The 16272-nt window shown below is 49.5% G+C and overlaps 1 protein-coding gene across 6 annotated transcripts in view; it reads left to right on the forward strand.

Annotated features, from left to right (window-relative positions):
• The window catches only part of NCAPG2 (non-SMC condensin II complex subunit G2), a 60644-nt gene that overhangs the window by 18960 nt on the left and 25412 nt on the right, over nt 1-16272 (forward strand). For 3 of the 6 annotated variants that reach the window (XR_002340266.1, XR_002340268.1, XM_021078677.1), the window contains exons 9-15: nt 1417-1503; nt 5599-5694; nt 6571-6696; nt 8940-9119; nt 10222-10374; nt 14816-15038; nt 15129-15232. Coding sequence is in view for 2 of the 6 variants with exons in the window: in XM_021078677.1 (XP_020934336.1) it covers nt 1417-1503; nt 5599-5694; nt 6571-6696; nt 8940-9119; nt 10222-10374; nt 14816-15038; nt 15129-15232 (969 nt within the window). In the remaining 4 variants the exon portion in view is untranslated. The remainder of the gene's footprint in view (nt 1-1416; nt 1504-5598; nt 5695-6570; nt 6697-8939; nt 9120-10221; nt 10375-14815; nt 15039-15128; nt 15233-16272) is intronic. The other 3 variants (XR_002340267.1, XR_002340269.1, XM_021078678.1) reach the window with 1 other exon arrangement.

A 16272-nucleotide genomic window follows, 5' to 3' on the forward strand; every position in this document is an offset into this window, starting at 1 on the left:
GCTGGGGCCAGAGTCACTGCTCTGGTGCTCCCACAGTTTCACTACCTTCTCTCTCATGTGCCTTCAAGTTTTTAAAGCAATTCCAGTTGTGACTTTTCATTTCTTTCTTTTTTTTTTTTTTTTTTTTTTTTTTTTGTCTTTTGTCTTTTTAGGGCCGTTCCCATGGCATATGGAGGTTCCCAGGCCAGAGCTCCAATCGGAGCTGTAGCCCCCGGCCTACACCAGAGCCACAGCAATGCAGGATCCGAGCCACATCTGCGACCTACACCACAGCTCACAGCAACGTAGGATCCTTAACCCAGTGAGCGAGGCCAGGGATCGAACCCACAACCTTGTGGTTCCTAGTCCGATACGTTTCTGCTGCGCCATGACGGGAACTCTGACTTTTCATTTCTGTATACTTCCGTATGCATCTCTAGGAAGTATGGTTATGCAGGGCCATCATCATACTTACCAAAGTTAACAGGAATTCCTGAGTATTTAAAAAAATAACTAGGTCCTATTTAAATTTCTCTGCCGTGTTGCAAAAATGTCTTTTTATAGTTTTTTTTGGAATCAGGATCCAACAAGACCGCCGGTGGCGATTTGCTTGTTATGTCATTTTTAAGGTTCTTAGAGCATTCTTCCCTCTTTAAGAAAACTCTCTGCCACTGATGGGTTGGCAAACCTGGGTCAGTTGCAAGGTGTCCATGTTCTTTTAGTTAGCTCTCCGGGGTCAGCTCTTGCCGCCCAGACACTGGACTCTGGTGCTGTGTATGTCCTGGCATCACGTGTCAGGCAGCGTGGTTCCCACCGGAACAGCTTCAGGCGAAGGAAATGTTTTCCACGTTAATGGAGAAGCACTAAATACTAGTAGCAAGTTTTCTTTCTATCCTTCTCTGAAGCCATGGAATCCCGGGTCTGGGGGCAGAGCACAGCTAACAGACCAGACCTTGAGGGTCCCGGCTGGACCCAGGGGCTGCTCACACTCCACCTTGGCCCTGCCTCTCTGGGGCAGCCCTGGAGGGGCTGCCTTTTGGTCAGTTTGGAACTGCGGCCCCCGCCTTGTTTGCTGTCAGTTCTGTCCCCCGAGATTTTCACCACGACTCAGAGAGGGTGCCGCCAGCCCCCACACGGTCTCCGAGCCCTGTCTGGCTTACACTTGACTCCAGTGGCGGGGGAGAGCTTGCCCTGCCGTTTGGCACAGATGCCCTATTTCCTGAAATAAAGGTTCTCCTCGGTCTGTGACGATGGAAGGAATTCTAAGAGGCGTAGACTTAGAGTAGGACAGCTGATGGGAGGACCCAGGCTTTTCCCCTCACGAGATAGAGAGTGAACAGGTCGGACTGTCCTTTGCACTCCAACTCCTGCCCTTCCTGTCCTGCCGTCTGTGGGAACGCGCACACCCCAAGTTCTTGCCTTGGGCTGTCACTCCAGGCCATCGAAAACAGCTGCATCCAGGACTTCATGTACCACGGGGTCCATCTTCACCGGAGGTCTCCAGTGCACGCCAGGGTGCGCGAGGTGAGCCAGACACTCTCAGCACTTTTGAAAGTCATGTCTCATCTTTTGGTTTTTAGATCACTGTTTTTGTGAAATTTTGCTAAGCTTTCGCAGGCCTCCGTTAAAGGGCTTTCTCAGACCCTGGGGGTTGGGATCTGGGAGTTTTACCCTGCAACCCAAGTGTCGATTGGAAAAGCAGACGGCTACTGTTAGGATATCACAACTTTATCCAAGCAACCTTAATTAAATCTTTGACATGAAAATGTCCAGAATCATCACTTCCTAACTGCCACTATCACGTTTTTCAAAAAAAGAGGTTGAGATTCTTTTTTTATTATTATTACTTTTTAAATTATTATTATTATTTTTTTTGGTCTTTTTTTGTATTTCCAGGGCTGCACCTGCGGCATATGGAGGTTCCCAGGCTAGGGGTCTCATTGGAGCTGTAGCCGCCGGCCTACGCCAGAGCCACAGCAACGCAGGATCCGAGCCGTGTCTGCGACCACCACCACAGGTCACGGCAACACCGGATCCTTAACCCACTGAGCAAGGCCAGGGACCGAACCCGCAACCTCGTGGTTCCTAGTCGGATTCGTTAACCACTGCACCACGATGGGAACTCCGAGATTCTTTTTATTATCTATTCTCATACATTACATTTCCGTTTTGGTATTCTGCACACCAAATTGAATAAATGTTTTGGTGGTTTCTCTTGATGTCATTTTATTTTTAAAAACAGTTTCAGAAATGGGATATGGATTTTATCCTCATGTTTTACGTGGTCTGACTAAACAGAGAGAGGTCTGCTATCAGCGTCATTAATACCCGGGTAGGAATTTGAAACTCCGAGTGATCCTGCAGCAGGGACTGGACGGTCTGCTGTGTTGCGCTGGTCCGTGTCCTCATCCCCGGGTGATGCCTCCTTGGCTTTCTGTCAGTTTTGGCCATGGTGTGTCAAAAAGTTAAGGGGCTGAAGACTGCCTCTGTGCTTTTTGGTAGAGTGAAATTATTATTTGTAGGATGTAAATATACTAATTATGTAAGCTTGAGTAGATAAAAAACATTTCTTTTATGTCTTTGATGATGTGCTCTACATTATCCAAAGAGAAAGGAAACAGAGATCAGTATATCCCAGCGCCCCCCGCCCCCCAACAGAGTCCCAAGGGGTCCATTAAGATGCAGGTCCGTCTGGGCCCCTCACTGCACACGTGCTAGTTGGTGTGTCAGATTCTGTTCAGTCGTGTGGAGTGACGTCATGTGAAACTGTACAAAGTTGTGACATGGTCACTTCACTCTTGGTAACAGGTAATAAAAGGCTTTTTTCATATCTGATTTTCTGTCGTGGTAGTGTGAGTAATTAAGATGTTAGAAGTATAGGTATCCTCGTTGGTTCAATTTTATGGAGAAATGCAAGAAAGAATTGAAAGGCAGAATATTACATTATACTTTCAAACAAAATGTATTCCTGGACCCCAAGTAATTACGTTATAGCTTCTTCCTCAAATCCTTTTTTTTTTTGATAAATAGCAAATTTACACGGTAAGTTGTTTTTTTGGATATGTTGGAAGACGTTTCAGGAAATACCTTAGAAGTCATTAGAAAGTTAAAAAAAATCCCTATATTATTGATGAAAATCTTCTAAAATTAGGAGTTCCTGTTGTGGCTCAGTGGGTTAAGAACCCAACATAGTGTCCCTGAGGGTGCGCATTCAGTTCCCGGCCTCGCTCAGTGGGTTGAGGATCTGGCGTTGGGGCAGGCTGCAGGGTAGGTCACAGATGCTGTTCTGACTCCAGCATGGCTGTGGCTGTGGTGTAGGCCAGCGGCTGCAGCTCTGATTTGACCCCTAGCCTGGGAACTTCCATATGCTGCAGGTACAGCCTTAAAAACAAACAAAACCTTCTAAAATTAGGTTGTAGTAATGGTTGCATGACTCTGAATATACTAAAATTCACTGAATTAAACACTTTGAAAGAGTGACTTAAGGTATGTGAATTGTATCTCAATAAAATTGATTAAAAAGCTTTCTTTTTTTTTTTTTTTTTTTTTTTTGCTATTTCTTGGGCTGCTCCCGTGAGGTTCCCAGGCTAGGGGTCCAATCGCAGCTGCAGCCGCCGGCCTACGCCAGAGCCACAGCAACGCGGGATCCGAGCCGCGTCTGCAACCTACACCACAGCTCACGGCCACACCGGATTGTTAACCCACTGAGCAAGGGCAGGGACCGAACCTGCAACCTCATGGTTCCTCGTCGGATTCGTTGACCACTGCGCCACGACGGGAACTCCTCTTTTTTTCTTTTTTTATTACTCTTTTTAGTGCTACGCCTGTTCCCAGGTAGGGGTTGAATCAGAGCTGTAGCTGCTGACCTAGACCACAGCCACAGCTACACGGGATCTGAGCCACATCTGCGACCTACACCACAGCTCACGGCAACACCAGATCCTTAATCTACTGATCGAGGCCAGGAATTGAACCTGCGTCCTCATGGATCCTAGTCAGGTTTGTTCCTGCTGAGCCACAGTGGGAACTCCTAAAACGCTTTCTATGAAACAGGTACAATACCATTGACACCAAAGCAACATAGCACACACGCAAACCTAATAGTCTGAATCTCCTAAATGAAAAATTAGCCATCGGAAAAAAACAGTCCCCAAACAGTAGTTCTTTCCCCTCACCCCTTTTCTGGCTGCCCTGCTGAGTAGCAATTCCCAGGCCAGGGATCAGATCCAAGCTGCGTTTGCAACCTACACCACAGCTGCATCGACGCCGGATCCTTAGCCCTCTGTGCCAGGCCGGGAATCAAACCTGCATCCCAGGTCTCCTGAGACACCCCCGATCCCATTGTGCCACAGTGGGAACTTCCAGACTGTAATTCTTTTGTGGCAAAGGTAATTCAAGTTCACTCAAAGTGTAGTCTATTGTTTTGTAGCCTGTTTAATTTTTTTTAATTTTTCCTTTTTTCACTAGTATAATTTTAGTCCCAACAGCTGTGAATTGAAGAAGACAGGCAACATTCATTGTTGTTGGGGACAGGAGTCTGAATAGGTCGGGAAGATTCTGGCTGGTTGAAAAGGGGATAGAAAAGAATGGGGAGTTCCCGCTGTGACGCAGTGGGTTAGTGATCCAGCTGGTCTTCTGTGGTGTTGGTGGTTTGGTCCCTGGCCTGGTGCGTGGGTTAAGGATCCAGTATTGCCGTCACTGGGACACAGGTCTCGGCTCGACTCCAGCTCAGGTTTGATTCCTGGCCTGGGACCTTCCCTATGCCAAGGGTGTGGCTGAAAAAGGAGAAAAAAAAAAAAAAAAATGAAGGGATGGAAGCTAAAAGAGCAATGTTCTGATTACCCACGAGTTTGGGGCAGGACTTGAAGTGTGATCAGGTTTCTACTGGAAGGGTCACTAGGCAGTGACACCCATTTTAGGTATATTTGCCCTGCGGAATATGTGGGGGCTGGGTACCAAATCCACAGATGCTCCCGTGCCTTATACATCTTCCTGTGCACTTTAAATCGCGTCTAGATTACTCATAATACAGAGTGAATGTTGTGCAAACAGTTGTAAATACCATGCAAATGTTATGTAAATAGTTGCCAGCAAGCAGCAAATTCAAGTTTTGCTTTGGAATTTTCTGGAATTGTTATTTCTCCAAGTATTTTTTATCCTTGCTTGTTTGAATCCACAGATGCAGAACCTGTGGCTGTGGAGGGCTGACTGTATTTGCCGTTTTTGATGCCCAATATAGGTTCTTAGAACAAATGTGATTGTAGCCAGTGCATCTTAGAACCACCATGGGCTAAACCACTTAGGCTGGCTCTTAGCCATTTTACCCTGAAGGTCAGGGGTGAAAGTGACTTTTCATGAGATTTGATGGCTCTTGGTAGAAGAGTAGAGGCCGGATCCCAACCCTCTGATGGCCCATGGCCAGCGGTCTTTGTTTCCATCAGAGATTCCTTTATTTAGTGCCGGCGTGGGTCTCTCCTCATGGTTCCCGGGAGGATCGCTGGGGTTTGTGAGTGCACGCGCAGCCCAGGCTCCCTGCTCTTGCCTCAAAGTAGGATCGTAATTAATGCCTTTTTGGAAACACCACCGTTACCGTTCTTTTCTTCTTTTCTCGGCTCTTAGATACTGAGCTATTTTCATAACCAGAAGAAAGTTCGGCAGGGAGTGGAAGAGATGCTTTACAGACTGTATAAGCCCATCCTCTGGAGAGGATTAAAGGTACACCTCTTAGTCTTTCTGTGTTTAGAATGCTAATTATGCTTTTGAGTTTAACATTCTCTAATCAGAATTGCAGTAAGAGACGAAAAATAAGACTCGAGGCTAGGAGTGTTGCGAGGTTTGGGAGGAATAGTTGATTCTTTCATTAAGAGCTTTTTTTTTTTTTTTTTTTTTTGTCTTTTTAGGGCTGCACCCGCGGCATATGGAGGTTCCCAGGCTAGGGGTCGAATCGGAGCTGTAGCCACTGGCTTCCGCCACAGCCACAGCCACAGCCACAGCCACAGCAACGTGGGATCCAAGTCGAGTCTGTGACCCACACCACAGCTCGCAGCAACGCCAGATCCTTAACCCACTGAACGAGGCCAGGGATTGAACCCGCGTCCTCACGGATGCTAGTCAGATTCATTTCTGCTGAGCCACGACGGGAACTCCAAGAGTATTTCTTAAACTGAGACTCTGAACAGGTTTAGTGCCAACTACACAGTCGAAAGGAAGGTGGTCGTTCTCAGGAAACGGGCAGAGGTGAGGGGTCTGCAGAGCTGGGCTGAACGTCCTGCTGGTGACTGGGGGACAAGGTGACGGCTGTCTAACACAGGTGACCCCGGTGTTGGAAGTGGACATGATGGTCCCTGTTTCTTCGTGACACGAGGTGGGCTTGGGAGCCAGGAACATCTTCCAGAATCTGTCAGCGTGGAGCTGGGTGTTCGGCTTCACTTAAGCAAAGGCTTGTAAGTTTGCTTAGTTTAGATGTTAGGGTTGTGCTGCATTTGTCAGTGAGTCTGCCCTGAGCCGAGGGAGGCATTGCCTTAGGGATTCTACACTGAACCTTTGGATGCCAGCTCTTTGGATTTCCAAACTCTTCTCTCACTCCTCCAGGCCAGAAACTCGGAAGTCCGGTCCAATGCTGCCTTGTTGTTCGTGGAAGCGTTTCCTATTCGGGATCCAAACTTCAACGCCGTCGAGATGGATAGCGAGATCCAGAAACAGTTTGAAGAACTCTATGTATGTATTTCATGGGGCCAAGCTCCTCACGCTCTTGGCTCTGTCTTGGCCTGGTGGGCATCCTGGCCCAGCCTCCTGTAACCGCCCTGGGCAGCGCAGAGGGCAGGCGTTCCAGATCTTGACGTCCTCTGAGGATGTCCGCTCTCTCCCCAGTCGGTACCTTCTCTGACAGCGTCCTCTTGCTCTCAGTCTCCTTTGGGACAACTAGGTGTTTGTCACTGTGTGTGGTTTTAAGCAGCTCATATGTATTCCTGTGCCCCTAGCATCTGAGAGGCAGTGTGGTTATACCCAAAAACCCCAATAATCTAAAATCTCCTAAATAAAAAATTAACCATCAGAAAAAAATGGTCCCAAACAGGAGTCCCTCCGCCCCATGGAGCCTGGATTGGGTGGATGAGGAGGCTGGATTGGGTCCTCGAGGAGGCTGGCGTGGATGCTTCTCTGGTTGTGCAGGGCTGAGTCTTTAGTAGCCTCTTCCTCCCCTGGCGCGTTGGTCATGGTTTGGCGTCAGCGGACGGGGCAGCAGACGGGACCCCCCCTGGGGTTCTGCGTGAGGAACAAGGGGCCGGGGTCTTTCCTGCTGTGTGGCAGCCTCTCCTCTCCTTGTGGAGGATTTGGGGTTACTGTGCGAACCTCCCCGAATATTATTTACTCCAGCTCCACCACCCGTGTCCGTGGGGTCCTGGCCCTGGGTCCCGGCTGGTCAGCTCTGTGTGTGCGCAGCAGCGTCCAGGCCGCAGCCTCCTGCTCTGCGGTCCATGAAGCGGCCCCTCGCCCACCCTCTTTCCTGGGGGACCCTCTGTGTTGCTGGCATCGCTCTGCTCTCTCTCTCTCCTGTGTCATTTTGGTTGGACCTCAGGAAGAGGGGAAGGAAGTGCTTACACACCCCAAATCAGCCTCTTTTTTTGGTCTAATTATGGAGTAGGATTTTTTTTTTTTAAACCTTGGCTTCGAGGGTTTCACACACGGCACATGCCCCCTGTGCTCCTGCACAGGCCCGGGGACACGCGGGCCCGCTCGGTTGCCTCTCCCCTGTTTGGAAGCCGATCTGAGCACTGTAGCATCTCAGCTCTAAACACCTGGGCAAGTGTCCCCGTAAGACAGGGGCTCTTTTAAAAGCATAATGCTACCATTGGTTGTCACCACTGAAATAAGACACATCATGGTTCCTCGATGTCATCCACTATCCAGTCATGTTCTTCAGTGACATTTCAGTGACTTTTTTTTCCAGGTGTGTTTGCGTCTGTGTCCAGATGGGATCCGTGTTGTGATTGGCTGGTGCATGTTTTAATCTCTTGGACAACCGGTTCCCTCCCCGGCGGTCTCTCCCTCTCTCTTCTGTTGTTTTTCCTTTTTTCGTTTGCTTTGGGTCGTGGTTGAGGAAGCCACCTTGTCCTCCCTTGCCACAGTCTGAGGTTTACAGACCCTTTCCCTGCTTGACGCTGATTTGTTGCTCTGCGCGTGAGTTTCCTGTGGGGTGGTTAAATATAGAGCTGAACTGAGGCACGGTTTTGTGGCGTTGTTTCCTGTGTTCGGTTCTTCGCGGCTGTGGTGGGCTTCTGCGGGGGATGCGGAACCTCTTGTCTCTTCTTGGGTTGTTAGCAACCACTGATGCCTTTGCCTGGATTAATTCGCGACACGTAGGATTGCTCTATTCTGGGTTTCCTGGGTCCCAGCATTTTGGAAACTCGTGAGAGGGGTCTGCCTAGGCTCTGTCCGAGGGAAGGGCGTCTCCCTGTGTGTCCCTCAGCACGGCAGGCTGGTGTTTGGGGCCCCGCTGTCAGCAGAGTCCTACAGCGGGTTTGGCGGACAGGCACCACGTGTGTCCGGGGTGGGGGGCATCCTAAAGCACTCGACTCCGCAGATGACGAATAACCGGAGGTCCCCGAGTCTCGGGGTGACCATGCTTCGAAACGTCTGTTAGGCGTTGGCTGCCCACGTGTAAAACAACTACTGATAACAAGTCGGAGTTCCCACTGGGGTGCAGTGGGGTAAGAATCCAGCGGCCGTGGCTCAGGTTCCATCCCCAGCCTGGCGCAGTGGGCTAGAGGATCTGGCGTTGCTGCATCTGTGGCAAAGGTTGCAGCTGCAGCTTGAATAAAATCCCTGGCTTGGAACTTTGGTGTGTGCTTCCATCCCCACTTCCGCATGTACCTCCATATGCTGTGAGTACAGAAAAATAAGTTTTGTTTGAAGAGGCAAACCGATTTAAGATTAAGCCTTTTTCCCTCTCATACTTATAGAGCCTTTTAGAAGATCCTTATCCGATGGTCCGTTCCACAGGGATCCTTGGTGTTTGTAAAATAACTTCCAAATACTGGGAGATGATGCCTCCGACCATCCTCATTGATCTCCTCAAGAAAGTGACGGGGGAGCTGGCATTTGATGCGAGCTCAGCTGACGTGCGCTGTTCTGTCTTTAAGGTAAGCGTTAAAGTTATACAGGCAATTTAAAAATTCTGTAGGCCATTCTGATTACTATAGAATAATTCTGAAATCCAGAGAAAGAAACATTTGGAGTTCCCATTGTGGCGCAGCAGAAACGAATCCAACTAGGAACCACGGTGAGGTGGCGGGTTTGATCTGCGACCTTGCTCAGTGGGTCAAGGATCCGGCATTGCCATGAGCTGTGGTGTAGGTCGCAGACTCAGCTCAGATCCCGCGTTGCTGTGGCTCTGGTGTAGGCCAGTGGCTACAGCTCCGATTCGACCCCTAGCCTGGGAACCTCCATATGCCGTGGGAGCAGCCCTAGAAAAGGAGAAAAGACCAAAAAATAAAAACAAATAAAAAAATAAAGAGGAGCCCAGACGAACAGTGTTTGTCCACCCTGAGGCCACAGTCCCTCTTGTTCCATTGTAGCCCATCCGTCGTCCCCCACACACGATTACTTGGAAGCAAACCCACGACATGTATCAGCTCATCCGTAAATATTTCAGTGTGATCTCTAACATATAAGGTCTCTTAAAAATAGATGTCCCTTTTTCTAATAACTGGAAAGAGAAGGTGGTGGAGCGTGCCAGCTCTTCACAGGTGAGCGTCTGGTCTGCGCCTGGGCCGGGCCCTCAGGCGCCCCTCTGCGGCGCAGGCACAGCCGTGTAGCAGCGCGAGTCCGACAGGCCCAGGGGGCTCTGCTTCCCTCATTTCCCCGCAGCCTCGAGTCAGGAAATTCAGCAAATCTGTGGGCTGTTCAGGTAAAAAGACTCTTGGACTCCAGCCTTGGAGCCCCCCGACCAGGATCCTCTGGTCTTTGAACTCGGAAACCTTTCAAAGTTTAGCTCAGAGAAAGCGCCGAAAAATTATTTCGTGATGGCTTCGGTTTTGTTTGAATGAAGCAGTGAATGAGCTGATGATCAGGCATGGAAACCTTGTTAATTCATTACAAGTATGCTTTTTACGTGAAAGTTTTAGAGAAGTGCCACTGTCTGTAGGCCTGTTTATTTTCCTAGTATTTTTACTAAAGATGGGTCTGAACTTTTCATTGTTTACATTCTGAGTTTGAACTGTTGCTCTTTCTCCTTTCTTGCAGTGTCTGCCGATAATTTTGGATAATAAACTAAGCCACCCATTATTAGAACAACTTCTGCCGGCCTTAAAATACTGTCTCCATGACAATTCGGAGAAAGTGAGAGTGGCTTTTGTTGACATGCTGCTGAAAGTTAAGGCCGTGAGGGCTGCTAAGGTGGGTCAGCAGGCGTTCTCTTGGTTAAGCCATGAAATAGCTACGTGCATCTGTTTTCATCCACGAAAAGACAAAGCAGTTTTAATTCTCAGTGTCAGGGACCACACTCCAAGCCAAGTGACGTCTGGTATATCCCCCAGTTGCTTGTTCATACCGCTGTGTTTGTTTTGTCAGTGTATGCTTCTTTTTGACAGACAGGAACTAAACAACCCCCACCTTAAATTATGTTTTTATCATATGCATGAAAGTTTTTGTTGGAATATCTAAAGACTTGGCACATAATCCGCACTTAAAATATTACAAGAAAAAATGTTGAAAACGAGGTCCTCTTTCCCCTGGGTTTTACAGAAGCAAGGAGGGATTCGTTGATTAGAGTGTGCATTTTGGCATCATCTCAACTATTGAAGTGAGAGCATTTTCCCTTCACGCTAGTCCTATTCGGCTTTTGGCTAAAAATGTTAATGTTTTTAACATCATTGTTATTTGATAACACTGAATTTCCTTCCTCTGATATCGACTTTCCAATGCTATTTTTTTGTTTTGTTTTGTTTTTTTGTTTTTTGCTCTTTTTGCCTTTTCTAGGGCCAATCCCACGGCATATGGAGGCTCCCAGGCTAGGGGTCTAATCGGGCCTGTAGCCACTGGTCTACACCACAGCCACAGCCACAGCCACACGGGATCCGAGCCTCGTCTGCGACGTACACCACAGCTCACGGCAACACCAGATCCTTCACCCTCTGAGCAAGGCCAGGGATCGAACCTGCAACCTCATGGTTCCTAGTCAGATTCGTTAACCACTGCGCCACGACGGGAACTCCTCCAATGCTGTTTTGTTGCGGCCTAGGATTTGGGAACAGCCTGACGCACCGGTCAGCGTAGGGTCAGCACACAGCCCTGTGGTGCGCGCATGCCATGAAATACCGGCCCCTGGCCATGAAAAGCAGCACACGAACATGGAAAGGATGCTACGTTAGACGTGGAGGAGCAAGTGCAGACGAGGGTGAAGGGTGCCGCCGGCTCTTAGAACTGGGAACACACGTGTGTGTTTGCTCAGATTCACCTCAGATGCCCTGGAAGTAAAAGCAGGAACCTGAGCCCAGTTTCTGAGGTCAGGGGACTGGATATCTAGGGACAGGGTGCTGCCTTATTGCTCAGAGGAGGTGCATTATTTTATGGTTTTTGGGCTTTGAACTGTGAGGTTTTTTTGATGGGAATAAAAAGAATATTTTCTCGGGCTGCTTTTTTGCCATTTCTCGGGCTGCTTCCATGCATATGGAGGTTCCCAGGCTAGGGGTGTAATTGGAGCTGTAGCCACCTGCCTACACCAGAACCACAGCAACCGGGATCCAAGCCGCGTCTGCAACTGCAGCACAGCTCACGGCAACGTGGGATCCCCAACCCACTGAGTAAGGCCAGGGATCGAACCCGCAACCTCGTAGTTCCTAGTCGGATTCGTTAACCACTGCGTCACGACGGGAACTCCAAAAAAAGAATATTTTCCATGGTCCACGTGAAACAAATGATGTCCGCCATACCCAGTCGCACTGCCCTGGCACTTTTGTTGAAGAGCAGCTGCTTGTGTGTGTTCTGGTTTTGGACTCTGCCAGGGCCACACTGCCGAGGTCACTGCAGCTTTGCAGGAAGGCTGTTGTGTGCCCTCCTGCTCTGCTCTTTCGGGGGTCTTGGTGGTTTCAGGCCTTTGCATTTCCACATAAAGTGTGGAATTGGCCTGTTGATTTCAGCAAAAAAGCTGGCTGGAGTTTTTTGGTTTTTAGGGTTTTTTTTGCTTTTTAGGGCCCCACCTGTTTCATGTGGAAGTTCCTGGGGCTAGGGGTTGAATTGGAGCTGTAGCTGCCAGACTACACCACAGCCACAGCAACTTCAGATCTGAGCCGCGTCTGTGACCTACACCACAGCTCACAGCAATGCTGAATCCTTAACCCACTGAGCATGGCCAGGGATCGAACCTGCATCCTCATGGATGCTATCACGTTTGTTACCGCTGAGCTCCAGTAGGAACTTCTGGCTGCAGCTTTGATTGGAGTTGTTGAATGTACAGTTCTCATCTAAAAGGGGAATTTTGGCTTAGTGTTTTGTTTGAAGTGGACATCGTTTGCAAAGGGGGATTGAGGTTATGTCTGGTGAGGAAGTGGGGAGAGCAGGTGTTCTGTGCTTCACGGGTTACCCTGGAGAACTGGGGGGTCTCAGGGAGCACCTGGAGGGGTGCTTTGGGGTTTGGGGGAGTAGCAAGAACAGAGGAAGGAAGTGTAATATTTTACTGCGGTGCTTTTTTCATCTTAATCCTCAGCTCTGCAAAAGCAGGGCGGAGAGTGAGTTAGCTGTGAGATCTCTGGGAAGGTGTGTTATGGGCACACAAGCTATTGCTCCTTGAAAATCTTGGCCAAAGACTGACCGGCCTGTGGAGAGGCAGCTAGCGGTGGGTGGGGTGTCTGATCATCCACCAGGCTGGAGTGACCGGGCAGCCTGCGTGCCTTAGCCATGCTTGCATTCTGTTGGCACAGTCCTGGCCTGCATGTTGCTTTGAAGGGGTGAGGGGTACCTGTCCTTTCTTTCCCTGTGAGCCTGGCAGGGCTGCACCCAGAGGGACAGAAGCTGCATCTTAGTGGCAAAGGCCCTGGACAAAATGACTGATACATGGCAGATAATGAAAACGGATTAGATAAAATTATGTCCTTTGGCCAAGGAGCAGTTACGACTTAATTAGGTTTTTGTGTATATTTTTCATTGTCAGTGCTAATACTTTCAAGTTGTTTACCATTTGTTTTGAAATTCTACATTTTTTGTATCGTATAGCTGAGATTTAGGTGAAATCAACAGTTACTTATATTGAAACTTGTTTATTAAAAAAGAAATTTTTGGTTTTCTTAACATGCAATTTTTTTTTTTTTTCCCTTGGTCTTTTTAGGGCTGCACCTGCAGCACATGGAGGTTCCCAGGCTAGGGATCCAATTGGAGCTACAGCTGCCGGCCACAGCCACAGCCACAGCAACATCAGATCCGAGCCTCGTCTGTGATCTACACCATAGCTCACGGCAGTGCTGGATCCTTAACCCACCGAGCGAGGCCAGGGATCGAAGCCTCAACCTCATGGCTCCTAGTCTGATTTGTTTCCACTGTGCCGACGGGAACTGCTTCATGCAGTTATTTTTAGCATTAGAAATGAAACACCAGTTAGCAATTTGTTTACAGTCTTGTCTCCTCTTAATATCAACCTGTGGGTAATATGTTTGGATAAAATAAAACCTCAGGTAGTTGAAGAACCCATCAGAATTGTTCTGCATTTTATTTTAGAAAAAAGCAAATTAACGAAAAATAGGTTAACATGGAAGTTTTCTCGAAGGACAGACTTGCAGGCAGTGTTCCATGCAAGCTTCAACCCTGGAGCCTTGGTATTTGGTGAAAGCGCCGACCCCAGTGCCTGTTCCGGTGGTCTGGTCTCCAGGGGCCCAGAAGCTGGCCTTTCCAACAGGAACACCCTGGGTCGGGCTGCTGTGTGTGATGTGCATTGTGCCTTGGGCGTGTCATTTCAGAGATCTCGAGGCTTGAAAGTCACCCACTCTCCTGAGTGCCTGGGCTCCTGTTTGGATCTGTCACTCAGCCGATGGCATGGCTGTTGCATGGCCCTGACGGCATGAGCCCTGGGGACTGAGAGAGTGCTTCTGTCACGTGGCTCCGCTCGGGGCGTGGCGGGGAGCCTCGTCCTGCCTGAGCTGCTCACACCTGCCTCCTGGGTCCACTTGTCCGCTGGCCAGGTCCTGTGACGTCACGGCACATGGTCACACAGAGCCCTTGGGCGTTGCAGGAGGTGCTTGTTTCCCACAGGTGTGCTGCTCACGCTCAGGACTAGCAGCCCAGCCCCAGGGGGTGACGAGCAAGGGACAGGGTCTTCCCACTTCATCTCGGAGCTGCTCGCAGTTGGTGCTGGCAGGTCCGAGGAGGTTCCCTGGGGAGGGCCGAGGGCTTGCCCTTGTTGAGGGGTGGGGGGGCGCCAGGCATTGTTTGCAGGTGTGGAAGGTGGCACCCAGGCAGCCCACGGGAGAGGGTGCTGGGCTTTCTGTGCCCACCTCTTGTACATGTCTAAATTCACTTTTCACATTTCATGGGCTCAAAGTGATGGGTTTTTTAGGACATTTTATAATTCTAAGTCTGAACTAAGAGCTTGTCATTGGAGGGGCCACTGGTGTCCTGATGGATGATAATTAACCCCAGCAGACTGGTATGTCAGTGCTTTTTAGAATACGGGTTTATTTGAATTTCTCTACAGAAGAGTCACAGATTCTGGTACGGTCACTTGAGAAGAATTTCCTTGAGCATAAACATTCGTTCCTTTTCAATGAAAATTTTCTCGAAACTTTTCCCAAAAATGTTTTCAAGGGTGTTTCACGAATCCTCTGCTTCTGCCCGTGCGCTTTCTCCACAGTTTTGGAAAATCTGCCCCATGGAGCACATCCTGGTTCGCCTGGAGTCGGACTCGCTGCCCGTCTCGCGGCGCCTGGTGGGGCTGGTCTTCAGCTCCTTCCTGCCCGTGAACCAGCCCGAGGAGGTGTGGTGCGAGCGCTGCGTGGCGCTGCTGCAGATGAACGGCGCGGCCGCGCGGCGCTTCTACCAGCACGCGCACGAGCACACGGCCTGCGCCAACATAGGTGCCCGCCCCGGGCCGGGGGCCTGCCCTGGGTTGAGGGCGTTCTGTGCGAGACCGCGAGTTAACCCTCGGCTTGTCTGCCCGGTTTCAGCCAAGCTGATCCACGTGATCCGCCACTGCCTGAACGCCTGCATCCGGAGGGCCCTGAGCGCCTGCGGGGAGGACGAGGAGGAGCGCGGGAAGGAGAACGCGAGCGTGAGTGGGGCCGCGGGCGCTCCTCCCGCGCCGGCCGAGCCAGCCTGTGTCTTGCTCCACACGCCTTCTGTCAGCTCCCGGGCCTGGCAACCCTAACCCGAACCCGAACCCGAACCCTAACCCTAACCCTAACCCTAACCCTTCAGCCCGGGCACTGGGAACTGCCGATGCTTTCAGTGTGGGTGGAACTCGAGGTCCCCTTTTTAGGGTGTTCTGCTCAGTATAGGAGTTGAGTGGGCAGGATTTTTTAGGGACCCTGTTGCTGGTGGTCCCTGTTCAGAAGCCCTGGCTGGGAAGCCAGCCTGAGGCCTGGCTTCCGTTTGCAGAGCACGTGGGAGCCACACTGTGCCAAGCTGTGCCCTGCGGGGCTGGGCCCCCCTGCGTACCCGTGCTGGGGGGGGAAATGGCTTTGCACAGGGCAGAAACCGTATCGGTTTTAAGTAGTGAAGGACCTCTCTGCCCCATCATTACACGTAGGTGTTATTGAAAAAGCTCACGTGGGATAACATTTTAGGTCAGTTTCTGTCCTCTTAGGAAGCAGGGTTTTAGAAATACCTGGTAGTGTTTGTAAAGTGAGCTGCCTTGTGACCAGTAGTAGAAAAGAAATGCAGTTTGCCCGTCTAGGTTTTCTCATTCTAAGACTATATAATGGTTAAAAGCAAAATTTTTTGAATTTGGTTTTTTACATTTTGCCATTGCTATCGACTAAAGTCTCCGCTTTCTATCTAATGAAATCTTACTTAGGAACGTAGCACGTTTCTATCAAGGAGGAGCAGTGGCTTTCTCATGGAACTTTAGTGATCAAGTTGCTGTGGAACAGAAAAAATCAAATTTAACGGACGGACATTTTTGTCAATTTGTCGTTTGCATCATTCTCATAGTAGTTTCATTGCTTTTTAAATTTGGTCATAACTCATACCAAGTATTTAAAGTAAATTCATGCCTATTTATGTGTGAAAGACCCAATTTTATATAGCCACTACTTTTTTTCCTGTGTACCATCATTAATTTTCTCCCCGCATCCGCGTTCCCGTCGTGGC

The sequence above is a fragment of the Sus scrofa genome, chromosome 18 (assembly GCF_000003025.6).
Source record: "Sus scrofa isolate TJ Tabasco breed Duroc chromosome 18, Sscrofa11.1, whole genome shotgun sequence".
Lineage (NCBI taxonomy): Eukaryota > Metazoa > Chordata > Mammalia > Artiodactyla > Suidae > Sus > Sus scrofa.